The 14852-nt window shown below is 37.3% G+C and overlaps 1 protein-coding gene across 3 annotated transcripts in view; it reads right to left on the bottom strand.

Moving 5' to 3' along the window:
- Positions 1 to 14852, bottom strand: part of SLC39A8 (solute carrier family 39 member 8) — a 75830-nt gene that overhangs the window by 28773 nt on the left and 32205 nt on the right. For all 3 annotated transcript variants that reach the window (XM_022582437.3, XM_089912445.1, XM_022582438.3), the window contains 2 exons: positions 12134 to 12256; positions 11468 to 11635 (listed from right to left, as the gene is read on the bottom strand). In XM_022582437.3, coding sequence (XP_022438145.1) covers positions 11468 to 11635; positions 12134 to 12256 — 291 coding nt within the window. The remainder of the gene's footprint in view (positions 1 to 11467; positions 11636 to 12133; positions 12257 to 14852) is intronic.

The following is a 14852-nucleotide window of genomic DNA, read 5'->3' as shown; positions in this document are numbered from 1 at the left end:
GCCTTCAAGTTTTAAAAATCAAACTTTAATTTCTAGGAAAGGCACTCAAATGATTTAAAGGGTAAATAAAAAAGATGAGAAAGCATGGAATTCTATATGTTTTTATCCTTTCATTGTGGTACTCTATCCCATTGAAAAAAATACAAATCAATACAAAAGCCTTTATGGCTTAGTATAAGAAGCCCTCTTCTAAATGATGATCTGTAAATAATTATGCACATAGATTTAAAAGTTAATCCCACAGGAATGAAAAGTGAAGCGATAGGATCTGATGAGATCACTATGATTAAAAATGTAGGAAAGCGAAGAAAAAAATTTGGTGAACGGAAGAGGGAGGGAAATATACATTGATTGTGTGCATATAATGTCAGACACATTGTTACAAAGTTGGCCTATAGTAAATAATTTTCACAAAAACTTATTAATTTAAGGATTTTTGCTCCTCATTTTACAGATGAGTGAACAAAGACTCAGAGATGTTAACTAACTTTCCCCAAATCACGCAACGTATTTTATTGCCGAGACGTTAACATTGGCCCCATGTAACTCCAAAACCCTTGCTCCCTCCTCCCAGCTGTCCTGCCAAGAAAAGGAGATTCTGAGAAAGCACCAAGAAAATGGTAGCTAAAATGGCAGGAGAAAAATAGTATTGTGTCACAGAAACTATCTAATGAGTAATTCCAAAAGGGAGGAAGTAAGTTCCAGTAAAAAATCTGCCTTTATATTCCTAGCATTTAGCTAATAATAGGTACTCAGATGTGTGCTAAACTACAGGAATGCCTCAGAAAGGATGAGAATGAGTGTTAAGAATACAGCCTGCTGCCTAGAAAAATCACTTGTATCATTCCAGAGAGAAATTTCAGAGAATAGGTAGTGAATTTTTGAATTACAACAAACATTTGAGGAGATGATGAATAAGAGCAGGGAGCACATAAAAACTAGTCAGCAAATGGAAATAATAGGCAGTGTAGTCAGGGTAATGGTTAACCATCCCAGGAGCCAGGAAGCCTGGGCTTAAATCCTAACTTGGTACCCATGTGACCTTGGCTACGTTACTCAACTTCTCTGTGTATCGGTTTCACATCCTTAAGATGGAGGTAGTTCCTGTACTCACTTCATACAGTGGTTACTCTGAGCAGTAAATGAGTTAATATATGTAAAGCATTTAAGACAATGTCTGACACATATTCTTATTTCAGTATTAGCTGATGTTTCAAGAAGTTGGACAGTGTAGAGAAGGAGAAGATTTGAGAAATCTTAGGGAGCAGCAGAGTCAGGAAAAAAGAATAGTTTAAGGAAGAACAGACTTTCAATGTTTGTAGACACGGGGAGAAGGAAAGATTCAGGAAAGATAAGTGAAACAGGAAGAGGCCACGGGAAAGATGAGTGCATGTGGAGGAACTGGCCTTAAAAGAAGAGAAAGGATACAAGTTCTGACACAAAAGGGAAGGTAGAGAGCAGATGCACAGAGCACTTTTCAGGAAGTAACAGATGGGGTGAGACAGCAAAGTTCACACAGATTCCAAATAATCTTCGCAGTCTCCTCCTTAAAGGAAAAAAAGGTTGTAGTGAGAATTTTGTGGAGTAATGAAAAATTTTTTGGAACAGTTACTCTTGAAAATGTGAAAAGGTGTCCACTAAAAATGAATAAAAGTGGACTTAGTAAAGCGTGGGCTAAACTCAGAGCAGATTCAAGTACAAATTTTTATGACTTTCAAAACACACAGACTGCAGCTTGATAAAAGTCTGTGGGGTGCAAGGAAGCATGGAGATGGATCCAGTGAGAAAACAAATGCCACCAACAACCAAGGTGAACTCAGAATTCCTCCTCATGATTGTGTAGGGACAGTGTTTGCCTCTAATCCAACCAGCTTTTTTGTAAGCATCTGTCAATCAAGACCAATGAAAACCGCTTCTTATATAATTTATTATAAGTATCATTTTCAATTTTAACTAATTGTTAGTATAACCCCATAAAAGGAAGTAACTGATTTCTGTTTTTAAATCTTGTGATATTCAAAAACGACCAAATGTAAAACAGGTAGCTAGTGGGAAGCAGCCGCACAGCACAGGGAGATCAGCTCGGTGCTTTGTGACCACCTAGAGGGGTGGGATAGGGAGGGTAGGAGGGAGACGCAAGAGGGAGGGGATATGGGGATATATGTATGCAAATGGCTGACTCACTTCATCGTACAACAGAAACTAACACAGTATTGTGAAGCAATTATACTCCAATAAAGATGTATTTAAAAAAATAACTATATGATTGAAAGTAGTGAATAGGTCTTTGGTGAAATATGGCACACTAGACATACATATTTTTCTCTAGTCCCTACTGAGACTTCCTAAAATTAAAGACTAAAAATGACATAAGTCACAAGGACAGAAAGAATGGAAGATGAGAGCGCTGAGATATTTATTTTGGAGGATGAAAAGAGGAGGATGAGTTCTGACTCCACAGAGGAAGAAAGTCAAAAGAAACAAAGTGATGCAGGGCCCAAAACATCAGAAAAGTTTAGAGAATGGAGGCGCCAACTGCCTCCGAGAGAAAGAGCGGAACTAGAAAAAGGAAATCAGTTGTAAATTTATTCAGGGAGCAATAAAAACCCCAGATTATTGCTTCCAAACCAATTCAGCAAGGCAGCCACTCCAAATGATGACTAGAGATTTACCCACTGGGGAAACTGAACCAGAAGAGGCCCTCGATTCAAGGACACAAAGCACTGAAGACAAGGGTATCAAGTCAGATATTCACAGTGCTTCAACCCCTTCCTCTCCCACCCTCCTTCCCAATATGGGCACCATCCTTCCCACCTCTGGGCAAGAATGGAGAAAAACCCATCACGCAAGAGAAAAGAGCAGTAGGCCAGCCCCATACATATACACAGAGCTTCGGATTTGGTTTTTTTGGACTTGAAAAAAGGATGCTTTCCACTTTTGTGTATAATATTTTGGTATATTATACAATACTTCAGTTATGCTATGGAAGGGCAGAAAGTTTGTTCCGCCCCACTGATGAATTCTCAGTACTTAGAATAATGCCAAGTACATATTAGGTACTCAATAAATACTTGAATGAATGAAGTGTTTTTAAAATCTCTTGGACTCTCATGGATACCCCAAGCACCTCAAAGATGTTATCTTTATATTTGTAGAGCAATCACTTCCTTTCAGTTATTGACAAAGAAATAACATCACCACACTTTGCAGTTAAATTCCACTTCATTGCACCTCGACTTTAAACATAAAATTCACAATAGTCAGTTTCTAAAAATGGCTGATATTAATTGTTCTTCTATTAGAAAGAATAAGTGGCTCATATCACTTCATATTTAATAACATTCATTCTTAAATGAAAGCACAGGAGGTTTCATTTAGAAAAAGACACTGATTTTGTACTACTGGAGGAATGAGCTAGATGGGCCCTCTAGTGGCCTTGAAGAGCTAAAACTCCCCGAAGTACCTGACATTCCTGAGGAATCAACGTCTATTAAACACAGTCTTTCTGAAGCTGTAGACTCAGGGGGAAAAGACCCACCCGGCTGCAGAGTTACTGCAAGACTTCTCCCTGTGTTTGTGTAGTAGTCAGAGAGAGAAAGGAACACAGCAAGTGTCACAGGGTGAGATGTGAAACATTACTTAGAGGCAATAATGGGATAACTGGAGAAATGGAATCCTGAGCTCCAGTCTGTCCCTCATAACTGCTTCCTTATTATGCCCCTATCACTGCTACCTTCCCCCCAGAACATGAATGCTCCTACATGCCCGATCTTCCCGGACCGGGGCACGAACCCGTGTCCCCTGCATCTGCAGGTGGACTCTCAACCACTGCGCCAGCAGGGAAGCCCCAAAACTATAGTTTTTATATGAGTGGATATAGACAAAATACCAAAGGCAACTAAACTTAAACATTATTGCATTTCTGAGTATTCGGTGATGAACCAAAATTGTCTGGATGAATATTGATAAAGACATCCCTAAGTCATGCATTTTAATTATTCTATAACATTTCTTTTGTTCTTCCTATATTCCAGAAAAACCAAGAATCATGTTGTTATAATCCAGATTGTCATATAATTTGTGTTCTTTTGATAGCAATGTCAAATTAAACTACTTTTCTTAACTCACTCTTAGATGGTTTCTTATTATCTTCAATTTGGAAAAACTTCACTGTGTCAAAACAGTAAAAACAGGAATCGTCAACAAAATTCTCAGGGCAATGCTTGGGCTTCGAAACAAACCATGAATTTTACATGTCATGTTCAATCATTGTAATGGGGTCACCCAGGTTAAATATATTCTCATCATATAAAATACTAGAAAATATTCTAATTTTATTATTAAAATCAATATCACTCATATTTCTCTACCTATTGTCTCTTAAAGCAATATCTGGACCCTGATAGCATTTCCTAAATGTCTCTTCTTTCCGTTGTTTTTAATGCGATGTGAAGAGAAAACTGAAAACAACAGTGCGTTGCTCAATTTGTTTAAATCTCTCTTCACTAGAGATTATACCTACAACCAAAACGGCCAGAAAATAGTCCCCAGAGGAAATTAGCATCAGGACTTCTTTTTTTTTTTTAACATCTTTATTGGGGTATAATTGCTTTACAATGGTGTGTTAGTTTCTGCTTTATAACAAAGTGAATCAGTTATACATATACGTATGTTCCCATATGTCTTCCCTCTTGCGTCTCCCTCCCTCCCACTCTCCCTATCCCACCCCTCCAGGCTGTCACAAAGCACGGAGCTAATATCCCTGTGCCATGTGGCTGCTTCCCACTAGCTACCTACCTTACTACGTTTGTTAGCGTGTATATGTCCATGACTCTCTCTCGCCCTGTCAAAGCTCACCCTTCCCCCTCCCCATATCCTCAAGTCCGTTCTCCAGTAGGTCTGCGTCTTTATTCCTGTCTTACCCCTAGGTTCTTCATGACATTTTTTTTTCTTAAATTCCATATATATGTGTTAGCATACGGTATTTGTCTTTTTCTTTCTGACTTACTTCACTCTGTATGACAGACTCTAGGTCTATCCATCTCATTACAAATAGCTCAATTTCGTTGCTTTTTAAGGCTGAGTAATATTCCATTGTATATATGTGCCACATCTTCTTTATCCATTCATCCGATGATGGGCACTTAGGTTGTTTCCATCTCCGGGCTATTGTAAATAGAGCTGCAATGAACATTTTGGTACATGACTCTTTTTGAATTTTGGTTTTCTCAGGGTATATGCTCAGTAGTGGGATTGCTGGGTCATATGGTAATTCTATTTGTAGTTTTTTAAGGAACATCCATACTGTTCTCCATAGGGGCTGAACCAATTCACATTCCCACCAGCAGTGCAAGAGTGTTCCCTTTTCTCCACACCCTCTCCAGCATTTATTGTTTCTAGATTTTTTGATGATGGCCATTCTGACTGGTGTGAGATGATATCTCATTGTAGTTTTGATTTGCATTTCTCTAATGATTAATATATGCCAACAAACACATTCTTTCATGTGTTTGTTGGCATTCTGTATATCTTCTTTGGAGAAATGTCTATTTAGGTCTTCTGCCCATTTTTGGATTGGGTTGTTTGTTTTTTTGTTATTGAGCTGCATGAGCTGCTTGTAAATTTTGGAGATTAATCCTTTGTCAGTTGCTTCATTTGCAAATATTTTCTCCCATTCTGAGGGTTGTCTTTTGGTCTTGTTTATGGTTTCCTTTGCTGTGCAAAAGCTTTGAAGTTTCATTAGGTCCCATTTGTTTATTTTTGTTTTTATTTCCATTACTCTAGGAGGTGGGTCAGAAAGGATCTTGCTGTGATTTATGTCATAGAGTGTTCTGCCTATGTTTTCCTCTAAGAGTTTGATAGTTTCTGGCCTTACATTTAGGTCTTTAATCCATTTTGAGCTTATTTTTGTGTATGGTGTTAGGGAGTGATCTAATCTCATACTTTTACATGTACCTGTCCAGTTTTCCGAGCACCACTTATTGAAGAGGCTGTCCTTTCTCCACTGTACTTTCCTGCCACCTTTATCAAAGATAAGGTGTCCATATGTGCGTGGGTTTATCTCTGGGCTTTCTATCCTGTTCCATTGATCTATCTTTCTGTTTTTGTGCCAGTACCATACTGTCTTGATTACTGTAGCTTTGTAGTATAGTCTGAAGTCTGGGATCCTGAATGCTCCAGCTCCTTTTTTCTTTCTCAAGATTGCTTTGGCTATTCGGGGTCTTTTGTGTTTCCATACAAATTGTGAAATTTTTTGTTCTTGTTCTGTGAAAAATGCCAGTGGTAGTTTGATAGGCATTGCATTGAATCTGTAGATTGCTTTGGGTAGTTTAGTCATTTTCACAATGTTGATTCTTACAGTAGAGTAACATGTATATCTCTCCATCTGTTTGTATCATCTTTAATTTCTTTCATCAGTGTCTTATAATTTTCTGCATACAGGTCTTTTGTCTCCTTAGGTAGGTTTACTCCTAGATATTTTATTCTTTTTGTTGCAATGGTAAATGGGAGTGTTTTCTTGATTTCACTTTCAGATTTTTCATCATTAGTATATAGGAATGCCAGAGATTTCTGTGCATTAATTTTGTATCCTGCTACTTTACCAAATTCATTGATGAGCTCTAATAGTTTTCTGGTAGCATCTGTAGGATTCTCTATGTATAGTATCATGTCATCTGCAAACAGTGACAGCTTTACTTCTTCTTTTCCGATTTGGATTACTTTTATTTCCTTTTCTTCTCTGATTGCTGTGGCTACAACTTCCAAAACTATGTTGAATAAGAGTGGTGAGAGTGGGCAACCTTGTCTTGTTCCTGATCTTAGTGGAAATGCTTTCAGTTTTTCACCATTGAGGATGATGTTTGCTGTGGGCTTGTCATATATGGCCTTTATTATGTTGAGGAAAGTTCCCTCTATGCCTACTTTCTGCAGGGTTTTTATCATAAATGGGTGTTGAATTTTGTCGAAAGCTTTCTCTGCATCTATTGAGATGATCATATGGTTTTTCTCCTTCAATTTGTTAATATGGTTTATCACGTTGATAGATTTGTGTATATTGAAGAATCTTTGCATTCCTGGAATAAACCCCACTTGATCATGGTGTATGATCCTTTTAATGTGCTGTTGGATTCTGTTTGCTAGTATTTTATTGAGGATTTTTGCATCTATGTTCATCAGTGATATTGGCCTGTAGTTTTCCTTCTTTGTGACATCCTTGTCTGGTTTTGGTATCAAGGTGATGGTGGCCTCGTAGAAGGAATTTGGGAGTGTTCCTCCCTCTGCTATATTTTGGAAGAGTTTGACAAGGATAGGTGTTAGTTCTTCTCTAAACGTTTGATAGAATTCACCTGTGAAGCCATCTGGTCCTGGGCTTTTGTTTGTTGGAATATTTTTAATCACAGTTTCAATTTCAGTGCTTGTGATTGGTCTGTTCATATTTTCTATTTCTTCCTGATTCAGTCTTGGCAGGTTGTGCATTTCTAAGAATTTGTCCATTTCTTCCAGATTGTCCATTTTATTGGCATAGAGTTGCTTGTAGTAATCTCTCATGATTTTTTTTATTTCTGCAGTGTCAGTTGTTACTTCTCCTTTTTCATTTCTAATTCTACTGGTTTGAGTCTTCTCCCTTTTTTTCTTGATGAGTCTGGCTAGTGGTTTATCTATTTTGTTTATCTTCTCAAAGAACCAGCTTTTAGTTTTATTGATCTTTGCTATTGTTTCCTTCATTTCTTTTTCATTTATTTCTGATCTGATTTTTATGATTTCTTTCCTTCTGCTAGCTTCGGGGTTTTTTTGTTCTTCTTTCTCTAATTGCTTGAGGTGCAAGGTTAGGTTGTTTATTCGAGATGTTTCCTGCTTCTTAAGGTGGGCTTATATTGCTATAAACTTCCCCCTTAGAACTGCTTTTGCTGCATCCCATAGGTTTTGGGTCGTTGTGTCTCCATTGTCATTTGTTTCTAGGTATTTTTTTATTTCCTCTTTGATTTCTTCAGTGATCACTTCATTATTAAGTAGTGTATTGTTTAGCCTCCATGTGTTTGTATTTTTTACAGATCTTTTCCTGTAATTGATATCTAGTCTCATGGCGTTGTGGTCAGAAAAGATACTTGATACAATTTCAATTTTCTTAAATTTACCAAGGCTTGATTTGTGACCCAAGATATGATCTATCCTGGAGAATGTTCCATGAGCACTTGAGAAAAATGTGTATTCTGTTGTTTTTGGATGGAGTGTCCTATAAATATCAATTAAGTCCATCTTGTTTAATGTATCATTTAAAGCTTGTGTTTCCTTATTTATTTTCATTTTGGATGATCTGTCCATGGGTGAAAGTGGGGTGTTAAAGTCCCCTACTATGAATGTGTTACTGTCGATTTCCCCTTTTATGGCTGTTAGTATTTGCCTTATGTATTGAGGTGCTCCTATGTTGGGTGCATAAATATTTACAATTGTTATATCTTCTTGGATCAATCCCTTGATCATTATGTAGTGTCCTTCTTTGTCTCTTGTAATAGTCTTTATTTTAAAGTCTATTTTGTCTGATATGAGAATTGCTACTCCAGCTTTCTTTTGCTTTCCATTTGCATGGAATATCTTTTTCCTTCCCCTCACATGTGGCTCATGTCAAGGCCTGGTTCATGGCTGTCATCCCGGCACACACCTTCTCTACTTCAGGTGGACTTCTCATTCCTAGAAGTAGATTTCAAGACTCCTAGCTTCATTCTGCTCTCTCACTAGATTGGTAGTTTACCCAGGTTTACAATTCCACAGTTGCCTCTGTTCAGAATATTAAAGGTACTGTGTCACTGGTCTCCAGCATTGATGTCAGGAAATCCAATGCCATTCAGCTTCCAGTTCCCTTGTATGGGACCCATTTGATTATTCTCAAAGCTTTTGGAACATTGTTTTCCCAGATATTTTCATGGCTGGTTCTTCTTTCTCATTATCCAATTCTCCACTGACCTCTTAAGGGACCGTTCTTGATAGATCAAAGAAGCCTCCACATGTCACTGCCACATCACCATGTTTTATTTTCATCAAAATAGTTAATGCTACCTGATATTTTCTTGTTTTACTCTTTTCTATATTATCTCTTTCTGCTGAATAAACTATAAGCTTCACAAGAATTTGCTTCTGAATCCCCAGTGCCTAGGACAATGAGCAAGTACTCAATAAATGTTTATTAAATAAATGAATGAAAGCCTGTATATTAGCATTACTACCAGAAGCAGAGAAAGAAGGGCCATTTGATTGATATTTCTAAATTATGTAAAACAGGATCACGTCTAGGACCCCATCTTTGCCACGGTGTTTGTGTTTACGGCAAACATGTCTTCTGGCCACTGTGAATCAGAAACCAGGAGTCCTAAAACTTTAAAACTAAAGTCAAACTTTTGAGCAGATCAATTTTATTTGTTCTCAGAAAGCACTGACCATGGGCCAAAATTATCTTCTTCCCTCTACAAAACGTAATATTTATTAAGAGTTAATGTTACCATCTTGATCCTAGCAGAGCAGTGACATAATGAAGGCAATCCAGCAAGGCGTATAGGTGCAAGCTTCCGCATCAGATGGCCTCAGTCCTGATAGAAGCTTCGTCATTAGGCGATGTGTGTCCTTGGGTTTATTTATCCTCTCTAAGCCACAATCTCCTAATTATAAGAGTGCTTGTCTCCTAGGCTATTATGAGGATCAAATGAGATCACTCATCTAAAGTTCTAGGCATAGTCCTTGAACATTTAATAAAGGTTAGCTGTAATTATTAAAGGAAATTATCTATTTGAACATTTACTTATTCTTTGCAAAGTCTTGCCTAAAAGCATCATTCATTATATTGCATGAAATAATTTCCTCTCTTAGCTTAGTGCTCACATAAAACTGCCTTTTCAGTCCCTCCTGAGATTTTCCTTAATTGGGTGGGAAGAAGTATAGGACCAATCATATTTTCTTTCCAGAAGGAAACTCAGATCATTTGCATTAATAACCTCTTCCAAATATCTTTTTTCTGCTTTTGTTTCTTAGCTGACTTCCTTCTGATTTTATTTTTAATTATCGTCTTTTATATTGTATTTAACTTTATAGCTTTTGGATCTGTCGTTTATGAGCTGAGAGACCCTGGAGAGGTTATTTGGCATCCAAAACTCCACTTTCTTAATCTGTCAAATGAGACATGTGTGGACACCCATGACACTAGCATCCCAGTCTCCCTTTTAATGACCACTCTTCTACCGCATCCATATTCCCTTGGGGCCATACAAAGGGCCCAACCCTCTAAGCACTTAGATTAGTCTAGAAGTGGACATCTAATTCAAGCTGGACCAAGGAGACACTCACCAGAAATTTTGGATTTAGGACTTAGAGAGGCAGGTCAGTTTCCTTCTAGTAGCCGAAATTATAAAACATAAATCCCAGGAGTTGCTAGTGGCTACGTTTCCCGTTTATGAAGGAGCCCATCCACAGTGAAAAAAGAAAATGACTCTAAGATGCAGAGAGGAGAAGGGAGTGGGAGCCCTAATAATTCTAATGGTTCCAGGGTTGTTGATCTTCCTATAGCTTGGTTATCCCATTAGATAGCCACTATCTTTCCAATAACTTCTCATTTTTGCATACATAATTTGGGTTTGATTTCCAAATAATTCTAATACATAGAAAATAATCCCTACTTTTAGTTCTAAGAGTTCTAATATGTAGTTCTAATATGTAGAAAAGAATCCCTACTTTTAATAGTTGTTATAAAAAGTAAATGAGGGCTTCCCTGGTGGCGCAGTGGTTGAGAGTCCGCCTGCCGATGCAGGGGACACGGGTTCGTGCCCCGGTCCGGGAGGATCCCACATTCTGCGGAGCAGCTGGGCCCGTGAGCCATGGCCGCTGAGCCTGTGCATCCACAGCCTGTGCTCCACAACGGGAGAGGCCACAACAGTGAGAGGCCCGCGTACCACAAAAAAAAAAAAAAAAAGTAAATGAGATAAAATAAGTTCTGGCTTATTACCTGGCATATAATACTTGCTCAAGAAATAATATCTATTAACATTATTTAGAAAATGGGAATGAAAATTCTAAATCAATTAATTAATGAACACAATTTTAATAGCTTACAAGTCTTCTTTCAGTTTCAAAATCACCCAAAGGGATTCTTTGGTTTTGTATCTCGAAAGAATTGCAAAATAAGAGAAATGCTCTAAATTAATTTTGCAACATATCATTGTATAAATCTTAGTAACTCTTACATAGTTAAACAATCTTAGAGAATACTAAAGCCTCCAACCCAGCAGCCTACAATTTATTGCTAAACTCGCATATTTGCAGTAAACTGACAGAGGGAAAGTGGAAAAAGAAACAAACTTACATTCCACTTATCCCACACGTGCAGGAATAAGTCTGATACAATTAAATGTGCAAAATACTGACTGGCTGCATGCACAGCAGTCTTCACATAGTGTGAAGGACGCAGTAAAGAGAATTACAATACCTGTAGGGATACCACACTGACGTTATCAAAATGGATGTGTCCATTAGGCTCTGTGACAGCTGGATTTGCATAACATGTCACACCATTGATGGCAGGTAGCGTTTTAGGTTGATGAGTTTTTTCTTGAGAAGAACCAAAGTCATCATTTCCAAAGTGGGTATGACCATCCTACAAGAAAAATAAGGGAGGAAAAGATTATAAGAAGAAACAAAGATGGCTCATACAGGCAAGAAAATAGAGAATTTAATGGCTTTTATTTATAAGAGAAAATTTTTATATCTATTCCGTATGTAGTATAATATTTTTAGATTTATAAAATTTCTCTTCCTTTAAATGTATCTTCATTTATTAGATTCTCCTGTTTTTGTTTTTTCATGTTAGGGTGCATATACCTTCTTATGTTGATGGATATGAATGGAATACAAATTATGTGCATCTGTTATTGGACATTAAATTGTTAGTATTTACTCCAAATTCTACAATAAGAATCAAGTGTTCCTCTTATACTTATCAATATATTGATCCCTTCCTTTCTCTCCTCACATTCACAAGTCTAACAACTGAACTGTTCACATAATTGTAAGAATAAAATTCCTGCCTTTATTTGCCTGTATAAAGTAGCTTTAGTGGGTAAAACATCAAACATTGTAAATAAAGTCCATTTACCTGACCATATGTCTTCAATAACATCTTAAGCGTTCTTTCAAAAAAGAAAAGTATGTAAAATCCACCAAACACAGCAACTGCCTTCTCAACATAGTTGTCAATTTTGGGATTGAATCCAAATGCCTAAGGGAGAAAAAAAGGCAATTCAGGTAAGACCAAGTAATTTAATTTGATTCAGTAAATAATTTTCACCACAGTCCTAAGTCCATCCTTCACATCCAGGTAATACTGGGGATTTACCTGCCAAAATCATAAAACAAAAACTCTGAAATCTGAGTAATCAAACTATAAGAGATAGCACTGAAGTCTTATAACCAGAGGAAGTCCTATTAAATAAAGCCCCCAGAGTACCTTATAGTTTCCTAGCTATAACACCTTCAGCGATACTTGCCTTGAGAAAGTAAACTTTTATCAATAAAAAAGCAGCACTGATTCCTATACTTATAAGATAATATTAGACATGGGTAATTAAGACAAATGAGACATTGATTATCCACTTTTTCTAAAAGTAATATAATTGCCCATAATTTCCAGAGTCAACTTTTTAAAGCAAATATGGTGGGTCACTTGGATTACTGTTTTCCCAAGAGAGAGCCTCTTGAACTTAGAGGATCCTAATAAGTCCTAAAGAGATAAATAAATCGAGGACTGAGCCCCAGAATAAGGAAGAAAAGATATAAGGTACCAGGCACTCACACACACACATACACACACACTCACAAATGATGAGAATGAAATAATTCACTGTTTAAAGGACACAGGACAAGAGCTGGAGCTTGAAATTATAGAGTCACGATGTTCTAGGCAGACAAGAAATACAAACTTAAAATAAGTAAAATAGCAGGGGAGCATAACATGTGAAAAGCCACAGCTTTATACCATTCCACACATTGTCAATGTCCCCTCTGAACAGCAGTCTAGAATAGAAAATGCCTGGGTTCTTGTTCTACATCTGTCTCTGGGGAGACCTCATGCCACATCTTCTTTTCAGTGACTTCTCCGGACCTATTTACACAGTGCAAAAATGGCATAAAAATACCTACTCTATACAACTAACACGGTGGTTATGAAAATAAAATAGCAAAGGGGAAATAATTTTGCCACAAAAGAAGTAACTATCAGGACTTCCCTGGTGGCTCAGTGGTTAAGAATCTGCCTGCCAATGCAGGGAACACGGGTTTGAGCCCTGATCAGGGAAGATCCCACACACTGCGGAGCAACCAAGCCCATGCACCACAACTACTGAACCTGTACTCTAGAGCCCGTGAGCCACAACTACTGAGCCCACGTGCCACAACTACTGAAGCCCGCGCACCTAGAGACCGCACTCCGCAACAAGAGAAGCCACCTCAATGAGAAGCCCGTGCACTGCAATGAAGAGTAGCCCCCGCTTGCTGCAACTAGAGAAAGCCCATGCACAGCAGCCAAGACCCAACACAGCCAAAAATAAAAAGTAAATAATTTTTTTTAAATTTTTTAAAAAGAAATAACTATGTAAATTGGGGGTATTATTAAAAAGATAGATTCTCTAGTGTTTACATAATTCTCTGCTCATATCCATAATTCCCTAATTATCACAGAAAGGCAAAAGAACCTCTATAAGTGCTATTGAAGAAGTTTCTTATTTTCCTAATAGACATTTTAATGTATTATTACATTTTCAATAAAACAGGAAACCTCAAAATCATAAATGTACAATCCTCAGTCCACATACCATGTTAGTTTGTTTAATTTAATTTGACTCACCACAAATCAGGTGAGTTAATATATATAATACTATATCAAATATAGTACATATAATTTTTAAAATCAGAAAATCTGTTTTGTCATCCTAGCTTTGTTACTAGCTGATTATATGGCTGTAATCAAGTCATTTAATCCCCTTGGATTTTAATTTTTTCATCTCTACAATTGAGGCTTTGAAGTAGATGCTCTCCTAGGTCCTTTCCAGATATAATAATAATAATAAAAACTATGACTTTAAGAAGTTACATCCCCACTTTCATATATAGCTGCGAAAACTAAAAGGAACTTTAGTTATAATTTTCTAAAACTTATGAGCTGAAGGTGATACTATATATTTTCTTTTTGTTCAGAGCTTGCCCCTCCATCTTTGTGTGTGCATGAGTGGGGAGATACTGTCCACGTGTATATGTGTTTCTCTAGTTGCCCTTTGTGACTCCCTCCTGTTAATGTCTCTTTCTCCTTCCTGTCTCTTTTCCTCTCACTTATTCTCCTCACTCCATCTCTCTTCCTTATATGGCCACATTACAGATTTAAAATAGAACATATACATCACGTGCTGATGAACTGAATAGCGCACTGTAGTCAATGGCAGCTCCATAACACGCTTTACCAAAGGAAAAAATAAGTTGCTGTTTATTTATCGGCCCTCGATTGATTTTTATCCACAATCAAAAAGAATGAAAAGGTTTGTCACCCATGTTCTAATTTACCCTCTAGTCTTCTTTAGCTGTAGTAAATACATGGAGGAGTTTTTTTTTAACATCTTTATTGGAGAATAATTGCTTTACAATGGTTAGTTTCTGCTTTATCACAAAGTGAATCAGTTATACATATACATATGTTCCCATATCCCCTCCCTCTTGCGTTGCCTTCCCACCCTCCCTATCCCACCCTTCTAGGTGGTCACAAAGCACCAAACTGATCCATGGAGGAATTCTGTTGTATATCTTAGTAAATTTGACACTGCGTGCAC

Source organism: Delphinapterus leucas, chromosome 5 (assembly GCF_059928025.1).
Source record: "Delphinapterus leucas isolate spDelLeu-1000000601 "Yukka" chromosome 5, BTC_Dleu_Yukka2, whole genome shotgun sequence".
Taxonomy (NCBI): Eukaryota; Metazoa; Chordata; class Mammalia; order Artiodactyla; family Monodontidae; genus Delphinapterus; species Delphinapterus leucas.
Note: the sequence above shows the minus strand (reverse complement) of the source record. Positions and strands in the feature narration are given on the sequence as shown.